The 13,823-nt window shown below is 56.4% G+C and overlaps 1 protein-coding gene across 1 annotated transcript in view; it reads left to right on the top strand.

The window, feature by feature from the left end:
• GRM4 (glutamate metabotropic receptor 4) overlaps positions 1-13,823 on the top strand; it is a 53,593-nt gene that overhangs the window by 20,873 nt on the left and 18,897 nt on the right. The window contains 2 exon segments of the mRNA XM_056361839.1: positions 9,259-9,394; positions 11,811-11,965. Of these exon segments, the coding sequence (XP_056217814.1) occupies positions 9,259-9,394; positions 11,811-11,965 (291 nt within the window).

Raw genomic sequence — 13,823 nt, forward strand, 5'->3', positions numbered from 1 at the left:
AGAGTAAACAAGTGTACATGGAGTCGAAATGCACGTGTATTAATCTGGGGCTGAGGCAGTCCTGTAATTTGTGTATCCACGTAACCCAACGATTATGTGCATTAGTGATAATTTAGTTATCAAAAAGCATAATTCCACTGTAATTGCAGTATAACAGCGGCGTAAGTGCAGCCTATGTGTTATCAGCAGTAATGCCACGCCGCAGGAATACGTTTATTTAGAAGAGCCATCGTTTATCAGCCGGAGTCAGGGCGCCGGGGCAGCAGCTCTCACTTGGGTGGGCTCCAAGCTGTTTCCCAAAGCATCTCCCCTGGGAAGGAGCACCGGGGGGTCTCACCCTCACTGCTTTGCCCATGGAAGAGGGCTCCATGGCTGTGAATAATGGTGAGGTTGGACCAAGAACATGCTTTTTCTTTTTTTATTTTTTTTTTTAATTTTATTTTTATTTGAAGATCTCCCAGTCTTGCCCCCTGTGGTGGCAACTACAAGGGTGGAGGAGGAGCTGGGCTGCACCTGCTTCATTTCTCTGTCTTCCCCCCTAAAGATGGCTCTGCTGACACTAAATACCTTTACACCAGCACAGAGCCACTAGGAGCAGGTGAAGAATCTGGCCTCTCCTTCATAGCCTGTTTGTATATGCCTGGCACTCATTTGCATTTCTCCAGCAGCATGAAGGGTCCTGCGATTTATTGCTGCTTCAAGGTGCCTCCAGCATGTCAAAGTGATGTAAAAGGGCTGTCGGTTGACTGAGGATCTGGCCTCTGCCGAGGGCTTGCCAGCAGTTTGTCAAGCGATGGAGTTTACCTGGTCGGGGGTATTTATGCTGGGAGAAAGAGCCCTGCAGGAGGGAGAGCGGCGGGGGCAGCGCAGGGGGTCTCTGACCCGACCCGGGGATCAGGGTGAGCATCTCCCGCTCTCCTCCTGAACTCGCTCTGCTTCATTTTTCATGCCAAGCCTGAGCCTTCAGAGTCAGTTTTTATTTCCATCAGGCAATAATGCTCATTGCTGTAGTTAGCAGTTAGCATTCAAGCTGTTTGCTTTCTGATGCATTATCAACTTGACCTTCAGTTTCAATTTTTAGCAAAGCCTCATGCTAAAGCCCTCGCTGTCGCAGTGGAAAGTGTTTTTGCTCGAGGCACAAACCCACTCCCTCCGCTGGCGGGGAGGGAAGGATTTCACCCCGGGGACAGGTTATTCCTGCAGCCAAGGCTGGCCCTGGGTTACCAAGACATACTGGCACGTCTTATATATTGCAATTATTCTGGCAATTATGCTGTTGGCTCCTGGTGATTGCTGGTGGTTGCACCGATGGCCAGCTGGTCCTTATTTAGTAAATGCTTTTTTTTTTTTTTTTTTTTGGTGCTAGCATTGCAGAGGTGTTCAGCCTGCAAAGGGTGAATTTCCTTTGGCCATTTTAAAGTGTTTTAAGTGCTTCCCTCAAAGCATCCTGCTCCTCTGAAGCATCCTGCAAAGGCAGTGGGTGTCAGCTGTATTTGCGCTGGGCACCAGCGCAAGGCAGGGCCAGCACTGGGGTGTCTCCAGTGTCCCCATCTCCCACCCCTGGTGTACAGCATCACCCCCTGACCCCAATCCGTGGCATTGTTGGGGTGGATGGGCAGACCCGTCAGCAGCCCTTTGGTTCTGGGTGTGCTGACATCTCTGCTGTTGCCGAGCTCTTGGAAATGAAGTATTAGATTTATGTTTATGTAATTTAGCTGGTGAGTGCAGCATGTTATGCCATGCGTCGTAATGTGCAGCGCTCGGTTTTGTGAAGAGGGTAATATTTCCAGCCAAACGCAAGACTCCTTAGTCATGTGTCTGGATCAATTTTACACTGTCATTTCCCCCCTCTGCTGTTTTATCCTTCGCTGAGTTTTCTATATTTTTTAGTGAGGAGGCTGATATGTATTTGTGATGCATTTGTTCATCTCCATGTGACATTCATGGCTGTCTCCTTCTGGTTTCAGCCGGGTTCATTACTTTTGGTTGATGTGTCAGGATGTTGCACCCAAAAAGCTGCTCCCAAATAAGCAAAAATAGGCTGTGTCTTTATGGCAGATCTGTATGTGCAATCCTGGATGTGGCTAATCCTGGTTATTCGCTGGTTTTGGGGAGTGCCTTTGTTCTGGGTCCCATGGATGTTGTCCCCAGCTGGGATGGATGGGAGGATGATGCTGGTGGGGCCCTGTCCCTGGAGTTCCCTCCCCAGCCGAGTGGGCAGGAGTTCAAGCGAGTGACCTTCAGCCCTGTGGCAGCGAGGTGTGATGAGCGGTAAGGCAGAGCAGGGCTGGTGATCCAGCTCCCTTTCATCCCTGAGGACGGCTGTTCTTGTGCAGTCAGCACTCAATTACCACGGCTCACCGGAGGGCTCTTATTTGCTGCCGGCGTCTCGGTTACCCAGCCAAATCGTCCCATCCAGCAGCCAGCGCAGAGTTGGATGGTTTTTTTTTGTGGCATGATGCCATGAGCCCAAAGGGTCCCTGCTCTGCGGGAAGGCTGGCTTTTGGGTCAGTCTTTTCCTGTGGGTGTTTTCTGGCTGATAACGCCAAGGCTGGTGGCATCTCTGGCCCCTCCGGGGCTCAAACGGAGCATCCCTGAGAAGTCCTTTCATAGTATGGCTCATGAAGGGTCACCAGCATGCTTATACTCACCCCCTGAGCTTCTGTGCTGGACTGTATCATCCCACCCTCTGCCCAAAAATTACCCCCAGCTCTCACTGATGCAATGCCTTCATGCAGGACAGGGCAGCTGGAGGGACAGGTCTGGCCACTGAGGCTCTGCTGCCATCGTTGCTTTGGGTCCTGCAACTCTCGCAGGCTCCTCGGAGGCAGAAACCATGTTTCCCGAGTTATTTTCCTATTCTTCCCCCCCCCCCCGCTTCTTTTCTTTTTGCTATTGTCAGTGCTGTGTACCCCAATACAGCCTGAAGGGAGCTGTGCCTCAGTTTCCCCACCTAAAAACCTTCCCTGCCCTTGAGCTGTTTGCTGGTGGATGCAAAGTGTCCGGCAGGCTGAGACTGGGGAGAGCCAGAGCCAGACTGGGACTACTGGGCACCGCTGCCTGGAAAAACACACGCTCCAGGCCTGGATGCCTTTGCTGGCCGAAATCTGCCTGTAAATAACGCTGCCCTCGCCTCTTCCCTCCGCTCCTTGTTTTGGCATCTCGGTGGGAGCGGGGAGGGAGGGGAGTAGGGCCGGGCGAAGAGGAGCTATTAGTTGTGGTCGAGGCTGGTGCGCGGGCTCTGGCTCGCAGCCCAAAGCTGGGTTATGGAGGCAGCTCGAGTCGATATGTTGCTTGTGAATATTTTTGATGTGTGTTGTGGGTGCCCACAGGCTGGCGACCCCGGCTGCGTTGTGCCAGTGCCAGTGGTGAGGTCTGGGTGAGACGGGAGACGCGGCCGGGGGGGTCAGTGAAGCGGGGAGCCTGGGTGTTTTCTGTGGTGTGGGCTTGGGTTAGGAGTGCTGAGCTGAATTATTATGGTAAATGAAGGGAAAAGCTGTCTTTGCTTTCAGGACTCACCTGGCACTTCAAGCCCCGGCTCCTGGAGCTGCGTGATGGGTGGGGGGCTCTGCTGCAGGCAGTGAACTCCAGCCTCTGACTGCAGAGCAATGCTCCCTGTGCACAGCAGTAGATGGGGGAAAGACTGCAAAATCCTGCTAGAAACCTCCCCAAAAATCCCAGAGCGTCCTGGCTCTTCTTAGTTCAGTGCTGCAGTAGGGTGAGGGGGAAGGAGATGCAGCTCGCCCACAGAGGGGCTGCAGGAGCTGGGGGGGCTTGACTCACCGAGTCCCTGATGAGGTCTTTGGCATAAGAGCTTTCCCGTGGACACAGACCGTGGTGCTGTTACTTACTTGCATGAGGAACCTGAATTTTCTGCTCCCCAGTGCCCTGCCCAGGGCCCTAGGCTTGAGCTGAAGACTTGCTTTTTTTCTTCTTTTCTTTTCCCCATTGCAAATTCATTAATTGCCGATTTAGCCCAGCAATGCAGGCAGTTGAAAAGCAGGCTCAAATTGCTCGGATTGATAATGCCTGATGAGATTTCAAAACACTGAAGAGCAGCGTTTGAGCCTGTTCCAGGGATGAGGTAGGCGGCAAGTGCCGGGAGCCTCTGGTGATGGGGATGCATGGTGCAGAGCTCAGGACACACAAGGAGGGACCCACCATCCCCAAAGTGGGACCAGGCTGAAAAAACTTGGGGGTTGGGGGGCTGCTGTCACTCCCTGCTTTGCATTGCCAGGAGGGAAGGGGTGAGATGCCCGCCTTGCAGTGATGTGCAGAAGTTTACAAGTTGAGAATCTGGCTGCACCAGGGGGATGCGCTGGGGCTGGTTTGGGGTGACAAAGGGGGGTCAGTGTCCCCAAGCACACCTGAGCTGATAGCGGAGGTGCTTTGCCAGCAGTGGGACTGGGACTCGTAGGATATTGCAGCCACCATGTGGGATAATCTGGGTATGGCTGTCATTAGGGCTCTGCCGCAGCAAAGGTGAGACCACACCGTGGGTGGTGGGACCAGGGTGGGCTCGCCAGTGCTGCTGTTGTCCCTTAGCTCATGCTGTGGCGTTGGGCTGTTCCCTTATCACACCACGCTCCCCAGCCGGCCTGTCCGTGGGTGCCATGGGATGTAGGGAGCGTTCCCCAACCTGCAGAGGCGCATGCTGCTGCAGTGTTGAGGGTGGGTGGGTGGGTGGATGGAGGATGGAAGCCCCCGCCCGGTGCGGGGCATCCTGTGCTCTGTGGTTAGACCAAAGTGTACCAGGCTCACGATGGTGCAGGAGCTTTGCTCCAGGAGGGCAAAGAGCCGTGTCCCTAATGACTTCTCCTCTACTGAGTTGGTTCCTGGAGGCTTTGAAGTGACATGAATAATGAATCCCAGGGCAGGGAGCAGCCTGCCGCTTGCCAATTAAGACTCTGGGCTTTGGAATCTTATTTAAATGGCTGGGATTAGGGAGGCCAGGAGCATGGAGGGAGCCGTGCAGGTGCTGCATGCAGACGGCCACCGTTGCTGAGTTGTGCAGAGCCTGGACCCCTCCTCGGGGTGCCTGGGGCTGCTTGGGGAGCACGTGTGGTGGTGCGGGGGACATGGATGTTGCCGTTCCCAGCACGGTTGAGCCAAGCCCCCCTTCTCTACGTGCCATGCCTGTGCTTGCCCAGCACTTGGCAGCTGCCGGCTCGGTGGGGAGCCCCAGCAGAGTGCTCCCTGATTGATGGTGTACGTTAGCAGCAGCAAAAGCTTATTAGCTACCTGCAATCAAGAGGGTGCTTCCCAGAGCAGCTGCGCTCCCACCGAGCCCTTAATGGTGGAGATTAAACCCTGACCTGTGTTTGACAACATGCGTTAACCCCACCTTAATGAGGAGAGTCCCTGCGGCCCCCAGCGAGCTGCGGGGATGCTGGAGGAGGCTGAGATCTCACTGGGCTGGGGGTGATGCCGGTGGGAGGGGTGCGGCCGCATGCTTGAGGATGGTGCAGGCAGCAGGTTGCTCCTGGGGGGCTTTGCCCTGCCCTGGGTCGGGGGGGATACACTCACAGGCAAGCCATGCACGGCGGGGATGGGTGCATGGGGCTGGTGGGTGGCACTGGGTGCAGACCCTCGTGGTTTTGCTCCTGGGGCCACCTCGGGGTGGCACTTGGGTGCAGGCACATCCCTGGCCCTGTGGCAGGAGGGTGGGTTGTTTGCTGGACAACGAGCCCCGCGGCAAATCCTTCCCTTGGCAGAGCTGCTCTTGCTGCGTGTCCCTGTTCTGCGTGGGAGATTTTTCCCTCTTGCCCTGCGCTGGGACCTGTCTGGGTGAGATGGGGCAGCCGCTGCTTATTAACCAGGGTGGGCTTGTTACAGCAAGCTCTGGCAGGCAGCAGAGAAAGAGCTGCAAGTGCAGTGCCAGACACGCTTGGCCACCTCCTGTAATTACGTCCCCACCATTTCACTTTCCCTGTCGGTCTCCGCTTCCGTGGATGCGGGCTGCTGAATATTGCATCCTTGGCTCTTCCTAGCAGCCTCCCTGCGAAGCTGCTGGCTCTGTCATCATGGGGCTGGGCTGCCACCGCTGCGGGAACTCTGGTGCTCTGGGTGCTCCCAGGCCCTGAGGCTGCAGCTCTGGGTGCCTGGTTGCTTCCCCAGCCCACAGGGGATTTGGAAATGGGCTCAGGTTGGGTTTTCAAGGCTGTTTCTTGCTGCAAGCGCCCTGCATCCTGCGCTGCCATCTGTCAGTGATGGCATGCACGGGACCGCGTCTGAGCATCCTTAAACTGGGCACCTGTCTCCACGCTGCCTCCAGCAGCTGGTTGTGAGATGTTGCCCTGATCCTGGAGGCTTTCCTCGCTGTTCCTACTCCTCTTTGGTCCTTTCACAAAGCTGGGGGAGGAAAGGGGTCCCTGTACCTTGCCTCCTGCTTTCTCCCAGAGTCAGACTTTGGCCTGAGTTGGGAAGCGATGCTGTGCTGTCCTGCTGGAGGAGGGAGAGTGGCCACCTCCTCCCCATGGCCACCGCCGCCTCGCTTTGATTTCTTGCTTTAAAGGAGTGTTTTGACTAAATGGATTTTTGTGCGGAAGACGGTAGGAGCATCACTTGGCAAATCCCCCTTCCCGCTGTGGCGCCTGGGGTCCATGAATAATGCAGGCGCTGAGAGCCTGGGCTGCTGGAGGTGAGCAGGGCTGCCCCGAAACGCACAGCTCTGCCTGCCCCACCCCCGACCCCTTTGACCCCTTTTTTCCATTATTAAGAAGATTTCATGAATTAAGAAGATAAAAATGTTAAGTGGTGTTGTCAGCATCAGTCCGTGGGGCTGGAGGAGGACGCTGGGGGAATGGGGGGCTCCCAGACCCCCCCGGGGGCTTTTACCCAGGCTGGTTTTGTGTTATTTTTGAGCTTGGAGATCCCTGATGAGCTGTAGCAAAACTTAGGGCCCAGGCCTGGCAGCCAGGGTTTGCAGACATCTGTGTTCATCCTTGGGGCAGTTTTCTCCCAGCATCCAGCCACTTTTTTGGGGCCCCATCCCCACTTTCCCACTGGCCTGGCCACGTCCCCCCTCACGTACTCGGTGCTCTCCAGCCAGTGCATTAATAAAGTCCTCATTACATCCTAATTGCCTGTATCCCTTTTTTGTTACATTCCTCGTTAGTTTGATTTAACAGAGCTGCCGAGCGGCTTGGTCATTTCTGAATTGCCATTGATTTAGTATCTTTTCTTATTTATTTACGGGCCCATCTCCTCTGCCACCCGCTCTCGCCACGCGTAGGAGGAGGTGGTCCCTGCTCCAAGTTTGCCCAAGGCCATTTGCAAGTGCCACCAGGATCCTGGGGATGCTCAAAGCCCCTGCAAGGAGAATAAAGCCCTCGTGGAGGGCGCCAGGGCAAAGCCTTGCTGCTGTGCCAGGAAAGCCTGGAAGCTGGCTCGGCTCTGGCTGTACTGGGAAGGGGCTGGTGCTGCAGCTGCCACATGCACACCTGGACCCGCCGTGTCCCTGTGTTGCACACTCATGGTGCGCATGTGTTCAGGGGCACGTGTGGCGGTGGGATGTGTCACAGCGTGTGTCTTCTTGCACGAGCCCAGAGCAGAGGAGCCTGGCTGTGTTGGTGGCTGGTGGCACACGGGTGTGCGCTTGTGTCAGCCCTGAGCTGTCACTTGCACGTGCACGCACCTGCCCGACTGCGCCGGGGCTTTTGGAAAGGGTCTTGTGTTTGCAAACTGCTGCTTTTGTTGGATTTTCTCCTTTTATTGCCATGGAAACTGTAATTAAGCTGCACCAGCTCCTTAGTTGTCACCTCTGGTGGCACAGCTGGTGCCACACTGGCCTGGCCGGGGGCTTGGTGGTGACCGGGGCTGAGTGTCCCCCAGCCAGGGATGCGCTCGTCCTGCCGGCACTGCCTGCTGCTGCCCGTCTCGCCTGGCTGATCTGTCTGTCCGGGAGTCTGTTTATCCAACTCCCTCCTCTCCATCCATCTGGCTCCCCATATGGAAAACACACAGCAAATTGGCCCAATTTCTTAGAATAGGAAAAAAAAGAAAAGCCCAACCTAACACCCCCCCCTCCCCCCTGTGCCGGGGCTGGGCGATGGTCCCCCGGCCAGTGGAGATTTGCTGGGGGATGCTGTTATCCCCATCCCTGCAGCCTCCCTTGCTGGATGCTCAGCACTCATCAGATCCCCCCCTCTCTCTGTATTTGACTGCAAGGGGGCCAAGTTACTCCAGCTTTACTCCAGCCCAGTGGGAGGGAGCAATCCCTCTGCCTCGGAGCCTGTCCCCATCCCATCCTCCCCCTGCTCCTCTCCAGGGCCTTATGCTGGGAAATCTCTCCCTGCCACCATGTGCTAATTACTCTGACCTTTGCTTAAGCGGGCATCTTTTAATGACAGGCGAGGTATCAGCCATGTCATTTACTATGCAAATTGAGACCATCAATTACATTCAGAAGGTCCCACAATGTTTAATTTTCGCTCCCATCTCTCTTTTTATTGGCATTTGCAAAAATGCAGGAGCAGGAGGGCTCTGGCTTTTCAGAGCTGGAGGCTGGGAGACCAGCAGCCATGTGTGGGGACTCTTCCAATTGCCAGCTTCCCCTCGTCTCTTTTAATTTTAATTAGCTGCTTTTGCAATCACTCTGTGGAAAGCTGGGCTGGGAGCTCGGCTGGTGCTGCAGGGATGGGAATAAAACCCTTCGCAGAGCCAGGCTGCTGTGTTGGGGGCGAAGGGCTGGTGCTGGGGCTGCAGCCCATCATCTCTTCTTCCTGTGGGCTGTTTGTGCCAGTATTTGACCACTGTGTGTGCAGAGCCCTTTGCAAAACCCAGTCCTGGGCTGGGGAGGGACTGGTGCCTGGAGCTGGCTGGAAAACCCTCTCTGAGCCACCGGGATGGGACCCTGTGTCTGTTGGGGGGATGGGGGGTGATGTGGTTGTGGCTTGAGGTGACAGGTACTTGGAGGAGTGGGTGGAAGGCAGAGAAGAGGTATGGAGATCCGGGATGGGAGGGAAGGTGGCACAGAAGGGCTGAGCTGTTGGGGAGAAGGAGGGGTGAAGGCAGTGACCTGGGTGAGGAGGTGTAAGGGCAAGGCTTGGGTATGTGTCCTGGGGGGCTGGCTGATGGTCAGGGGCTCTGGGGGCTGTGGGCTGTGGAGATGGTGTGGTCCTGAGCCCCTCACTGGGGTGGGAGCTGGGGAGCCCCCCTGTTTACCTGTTGTGGGGATGAGGAGCCCTGGGAGAGGGGTTGTCCTGGGGGATGGGGGCTCGTGGGGGTGTCTCAGTCCCGGGGCTCTCTCTGCCGCAGGGGGTGTGTGCGTGGCCCAGTCCGTCAAGATCCCACGGGAGCCCAAGCCGGGAGAGTTCGACAAGATCATCCACCGCCTCCTGGAGACCTCGCACGCGCGGGCCATCATCATCTTTGCTAATGAAGATGATATCAGGTGCGGAGGGGCTGGCCTGGCTGGGAAGGGAAGCTGGTGGGGGGAAATGCACTTCAGGGCACCCGCATCGAGCCTGTTGGGCGCTCTGCATGTGCCGTTGGCTGGGGCATAGGGTGTGGGATGCTGATGGCAGGAGCTGGGCACTACACCCGGAGCCAGCCGTGCCTGCAGTGTGCATATGTGTCTGCAATGTGGTGTAGATGTGTCTGCAACATGCAGCAGATTGTGCCTGCGTAGCTGCCTTCACAGCGTGGTAGGGACGTGTCTGCAATGGGAAGAGGATGAACTTGCAGCGTGGCATGGATGTGCCTGCAACGGAGAGAGGATGCACCTTGCAGCGTGGCATGGATGTGCCTGCAACGGGAAGAGGATGAACTTGCAGCGTGGCAGGGACGTGCCTGCAACGGGGAGAGGACGCGCCTTGCAGCGTGGCAGGGATGAATCTGCAGCAGAGACCCACAAGAGCTGACTTTGGAGTGGCCGCCTGGCATGTTGCTGCCATCAAACCACAGCGATGCAGAGCTCAACAGAGGAAAGATCTGCTTTCTGCTGGCTTTGGAAACCCCTGCTGTCACCACCCTGCTGCTTCACGCTGCTCACAGCTTGGGTCAGAGCTGGCGCGGGTCCTCACTGAGCACCAGCCGTGGCAGGATCCAGGCACCAGTTCAGCTTTGCTGTGCAGCTTCAGCCCCCAGCGTGGAAGAGGAAGCCTCTCAGGGACCCCCCCTTGTCGCCTTGCCTGCCCAGTGGGGCTGGGGATGCAGCCACACTTTGAGGTGATGAGCTGCTCTGCAGGCGAAGATGCAATGTCTTGCAGCTCCCGTTGTTTATGGAGCAGAATGATTCACATGGAACTACCCCTGATTTTCTAAGTATCTAATTTATTAATCAGCAAACATTATGTAAATGTGGGTAAACTGCGATTTTAAATCAGTTTACATCAGATGTGCAAACGCTCTGAGTTTCTTTTTTCCTTTCTTAATAGAAATGTCTGCAAACCTGACATTTACGCGGGTGTGTGGTGAGAAGCGGGGGATTTACCTCGCTGTGTAAATGGCAAGTCCCATTAACTGGGGTTTGTAAACATTTACCCATCCAAATAGGATTACATCCCATGAACAGTGGTTTACATGCACCTACCTCGTGCTGGGTAAACGTGGGTTTCGCCCGGGAGTGGAGACTGCCGTGATCCCGACCCTCGTGCCAGGATGGGCTGCGAAGCCTGGAAGACGATGTGCTGCCTCTCCCGAAACACGCGGGGCCATGCTGCCGAGCAAGATGGTCTGGGGGTGGTTGTTGCTCAAATTTCTGCCTGGCTCAGATCGGGTGTAAATCACTGATCTCACAGGAATATCCTAGATTTGCCCTGGGGAGCTCCTGCCCCGCACGAGGACCATGGGCAACTGGAGATGCTGCTTGTGCTTGGAGCGGGACGTGGGCTTTGCTGACCAACCTGCGGTGGGATGCACCCGGAGCTGGGGGCAACCCCGGATGAGCACGGAGCAGCTGGCACGGCTCCCTGGCTGCTTGCTGGCCCCGTGGCTCCCAGAGCACGCCTGCCTCTTCCCTTCTTGTCTCCGCTCTTTGCTCAGTTTGTATGTGTTATTTTTTTTTTTTTTTCTCCTTATTACGTGTTTCAAACACCATCTGGACTTGAAATGATCAGCTCCCGACGGCGGGGGGTGAGTCACAAACCTGCCTCCTCGCTGCACAGGGAGATGGGGAGGTGAAGCTGCCCTGGGCCCTGCTCCTGTGGGGCTGGGGACCCACACAAGCCCCCAGGGGGACAGCGAGCCCTGGGAAAAAAGAGCCTGGAGGGTCGGATCCAGGAAAGCTCCCATCCACTACTGCGATTTTCTGAACTGGCTGGTGCTATGGAGCATGCAAGCGTGTGCGGCTGAGTGTCTGGCCACGGTGAGGGATGCTTGGCAGGTCGGATGGTGTCTCCAGCTCCCAGCTGCTGCTCAGCTGCCCAGTTTTGCCCAGCAGAGCCCAGTTTAGCTCTAGCCTGGGCACTGGCAGCACTGGCTGGCCCTCTCCTGTGGCTTGCAATGCTGATCAGAGCAGAGCACACGCGTGCTCTCTAGTGCTGCTGCTTCTCCTGCCTGCTGCAGCATAACCTGATTTTTTTTCCTAATGTTGGGTAATTAAGGGGGAAATTCAATTACCAGTCAGCAAATATGCAAATGAGGTGCGAAAAGCAGCCTGTGTGCCTGGGCTGGGGAGGACGGAGGGTGTGGGAGCTGAGCAGCATGGTTTGCTCTCGTGTGTCCATATGCACCGGGTGGCTGGTGCCGAACCGAGTGCCCAGCACAGGAGATGCAAACAGCGCTGAGCCCTGCCCCACGCCAGCATCCCTGCTTCCACGGGCCCTGTGGTGCTGGCAAGTGCCAGTGCCTCTTGCTTCTCTCCACAGAAGGGTGCTGGAGGCGGCCAAGAGGGCGAACCAGACAGGACACTTCATCTGGATGGGCTCAGACAGCTGGGGCTCCAAAATCTCCCCAGTCTTGCACCTGGAGGAGGTGGCCGAGGGCTCTGTCACCATCCTGCCCAAGAGGGTCTCTGTCAAAGGTAAGGCGTGGCACTGGGTGGGTTCCTGCAACTCCCCTCCCCCCTCCCTGGTCGGTTGTCCTCTCTGACAGCATCCCCTTAACTGCAAGGTTTTGGCTGGGAAACAATCAAAGAAACATGGAACGGTTTGGGTTGGAAGGGGCCTTAAAGACCATCTCGATGCCACCCCCTGCCATGGGCAGGGACACCTGCCACCAGCCCAGGTGGTTCCAAGCCCCGTCCAACCTGGTCTTGAACCGTGCCAGGGATGGGGCACCCACAGCTGCTCTGGGAACCCTGTGCCAGCGCCTCACCACTCTCACAGTGAAGGGTTTCGTCCTAATATCTAACCAACATCTGCCCTCTTTTCAGTGTAAAGCCACCCCCCCTTGTCCTGTCACTACATGCCCTTGTAAGAAGTCCCTCCCCAGCTTTCTTGTCGGCCCCTTTAGGTGCTGGAAGGTGCTATAAGGTCTCCCTGGAGCCTTCTCCAGGCTGAACAGCCCCACCTCTGCCAGCCAGTCTCCACGGAGAGGTGCTCCAGCCCTCTGACCACCTGTGTGGCCTCCTCTGGAGTCATTCCAACAGGTCCATGTCCTTCTTGTGCTGGGGCCCCAGAGCAGGATGCAGCACTGCCGGTGGGAGCAGAGGGGGACAATCCCCTCCCTCAACCTGCTGGCCACGCTGCTGGCGACGCAGCCCAGGATTCGGTTGGTTTCTGGGCTGCAAGTGCACGTTGCCGGGTCACGTTGAGCTTCTCGTCCACCAACACCCCCAAGCCCTTCTCCTCGGGGCTGCTCCCGATCCATTCTCCATTCTCTGCCCAGCCTGTCTTTGTGCTTGGCATCGCCCCCACCCACGTGCAGGACCTTGCACTTGGCCTTGGTGCACTCCATGAGGGTCACACAAGCCCACCTCCCCAGCCTGTCAGGGTCCCTCTGGTGGCATCCCTTCCCTCCAGCATGTTGACCACACCATTTAGCTCGGTGTCACAGTGAACTGGCCGAGGGTGCGCTCGATCCCACTGCCCGTGTCGCTGGCAAAGGTGTTGAACAGCACCGGTCCCAGTACGGACCCTGAGGAACACCACTCGCCACTGGTCTCTGCTTGGCCATGGCACAGCTCTTCTGAGCACGACCATCCAGCCAATTCCTCACCCACCGAGTGGTCCATCCATCAAACTCATCTCTCTGCAGCTTAGAGACAAGGATGTCAAGTGGGACAGCGTCCAATGCTTTGCACAAGTCTGGGTGGATGACACCAGTTGCTCTTCCCTCATCCACCAGCGCTGTAACCCCATTGTAGGAGGCCACCAGGTTTGTCAGGCACGATTTGCCCTTCGTGAAGCCACGCTGGCTGTCACCAGCCACCTCCTTATTTTCTGTGTGCCTTAGCACAGTTTCCAGGAGGATCTGCTCCATGGTCCTGCTGGGCACAGAGGTGAGACTGACCAGCCTGTAGTTCCCTGGGTCTTCCTTTTTTCCCTTTTTTCAAAAATGGGGGTTACATTTCCCCTTTTCCAGTCAGCGAGAGCTTCACTGGACTGCCACGACTTGTCAAATATGATGGACAGTGGCTTAGCAACTTCATCCGCGAGTTTCCTCAGGACCTGCGGGTGCATCCTGTCAGGTCCCATGGACTTGTGCACCTTCAGGTTCATTAAATGGTCTTGAACCTGATCTTCTCCTACACCAGGTGGTTCCTCATTCTCTCAGCCCCTGCGCCTTGGGCAGTGTGGCTTCACTTGCCAGTGAATGACACAAAAAAGTGGTTGAGTACCTCAGCCATCTCCATATCCCGGGTAGCCAGGTCTCCCATTTCCTTCCAGAGAGGGCTCACATCTTCTCTAGTCTTCCTTTTATAACCGACATACCAAGAG

This window comes from Falco biarmicus, chromosome 16 (genome assembly GCF_023638135.1).
Source record: "Falco biarmicus isolate bFalBia1 chromosome 16, bFalBia1.pri, whole genome shotgun sequence".
Classification (NCBI taxonomy): Eukaryota; Metazoa; Chordata; class Aves; order Falconiformes; family Falconidae; genus Falco; species Falco biarmicus.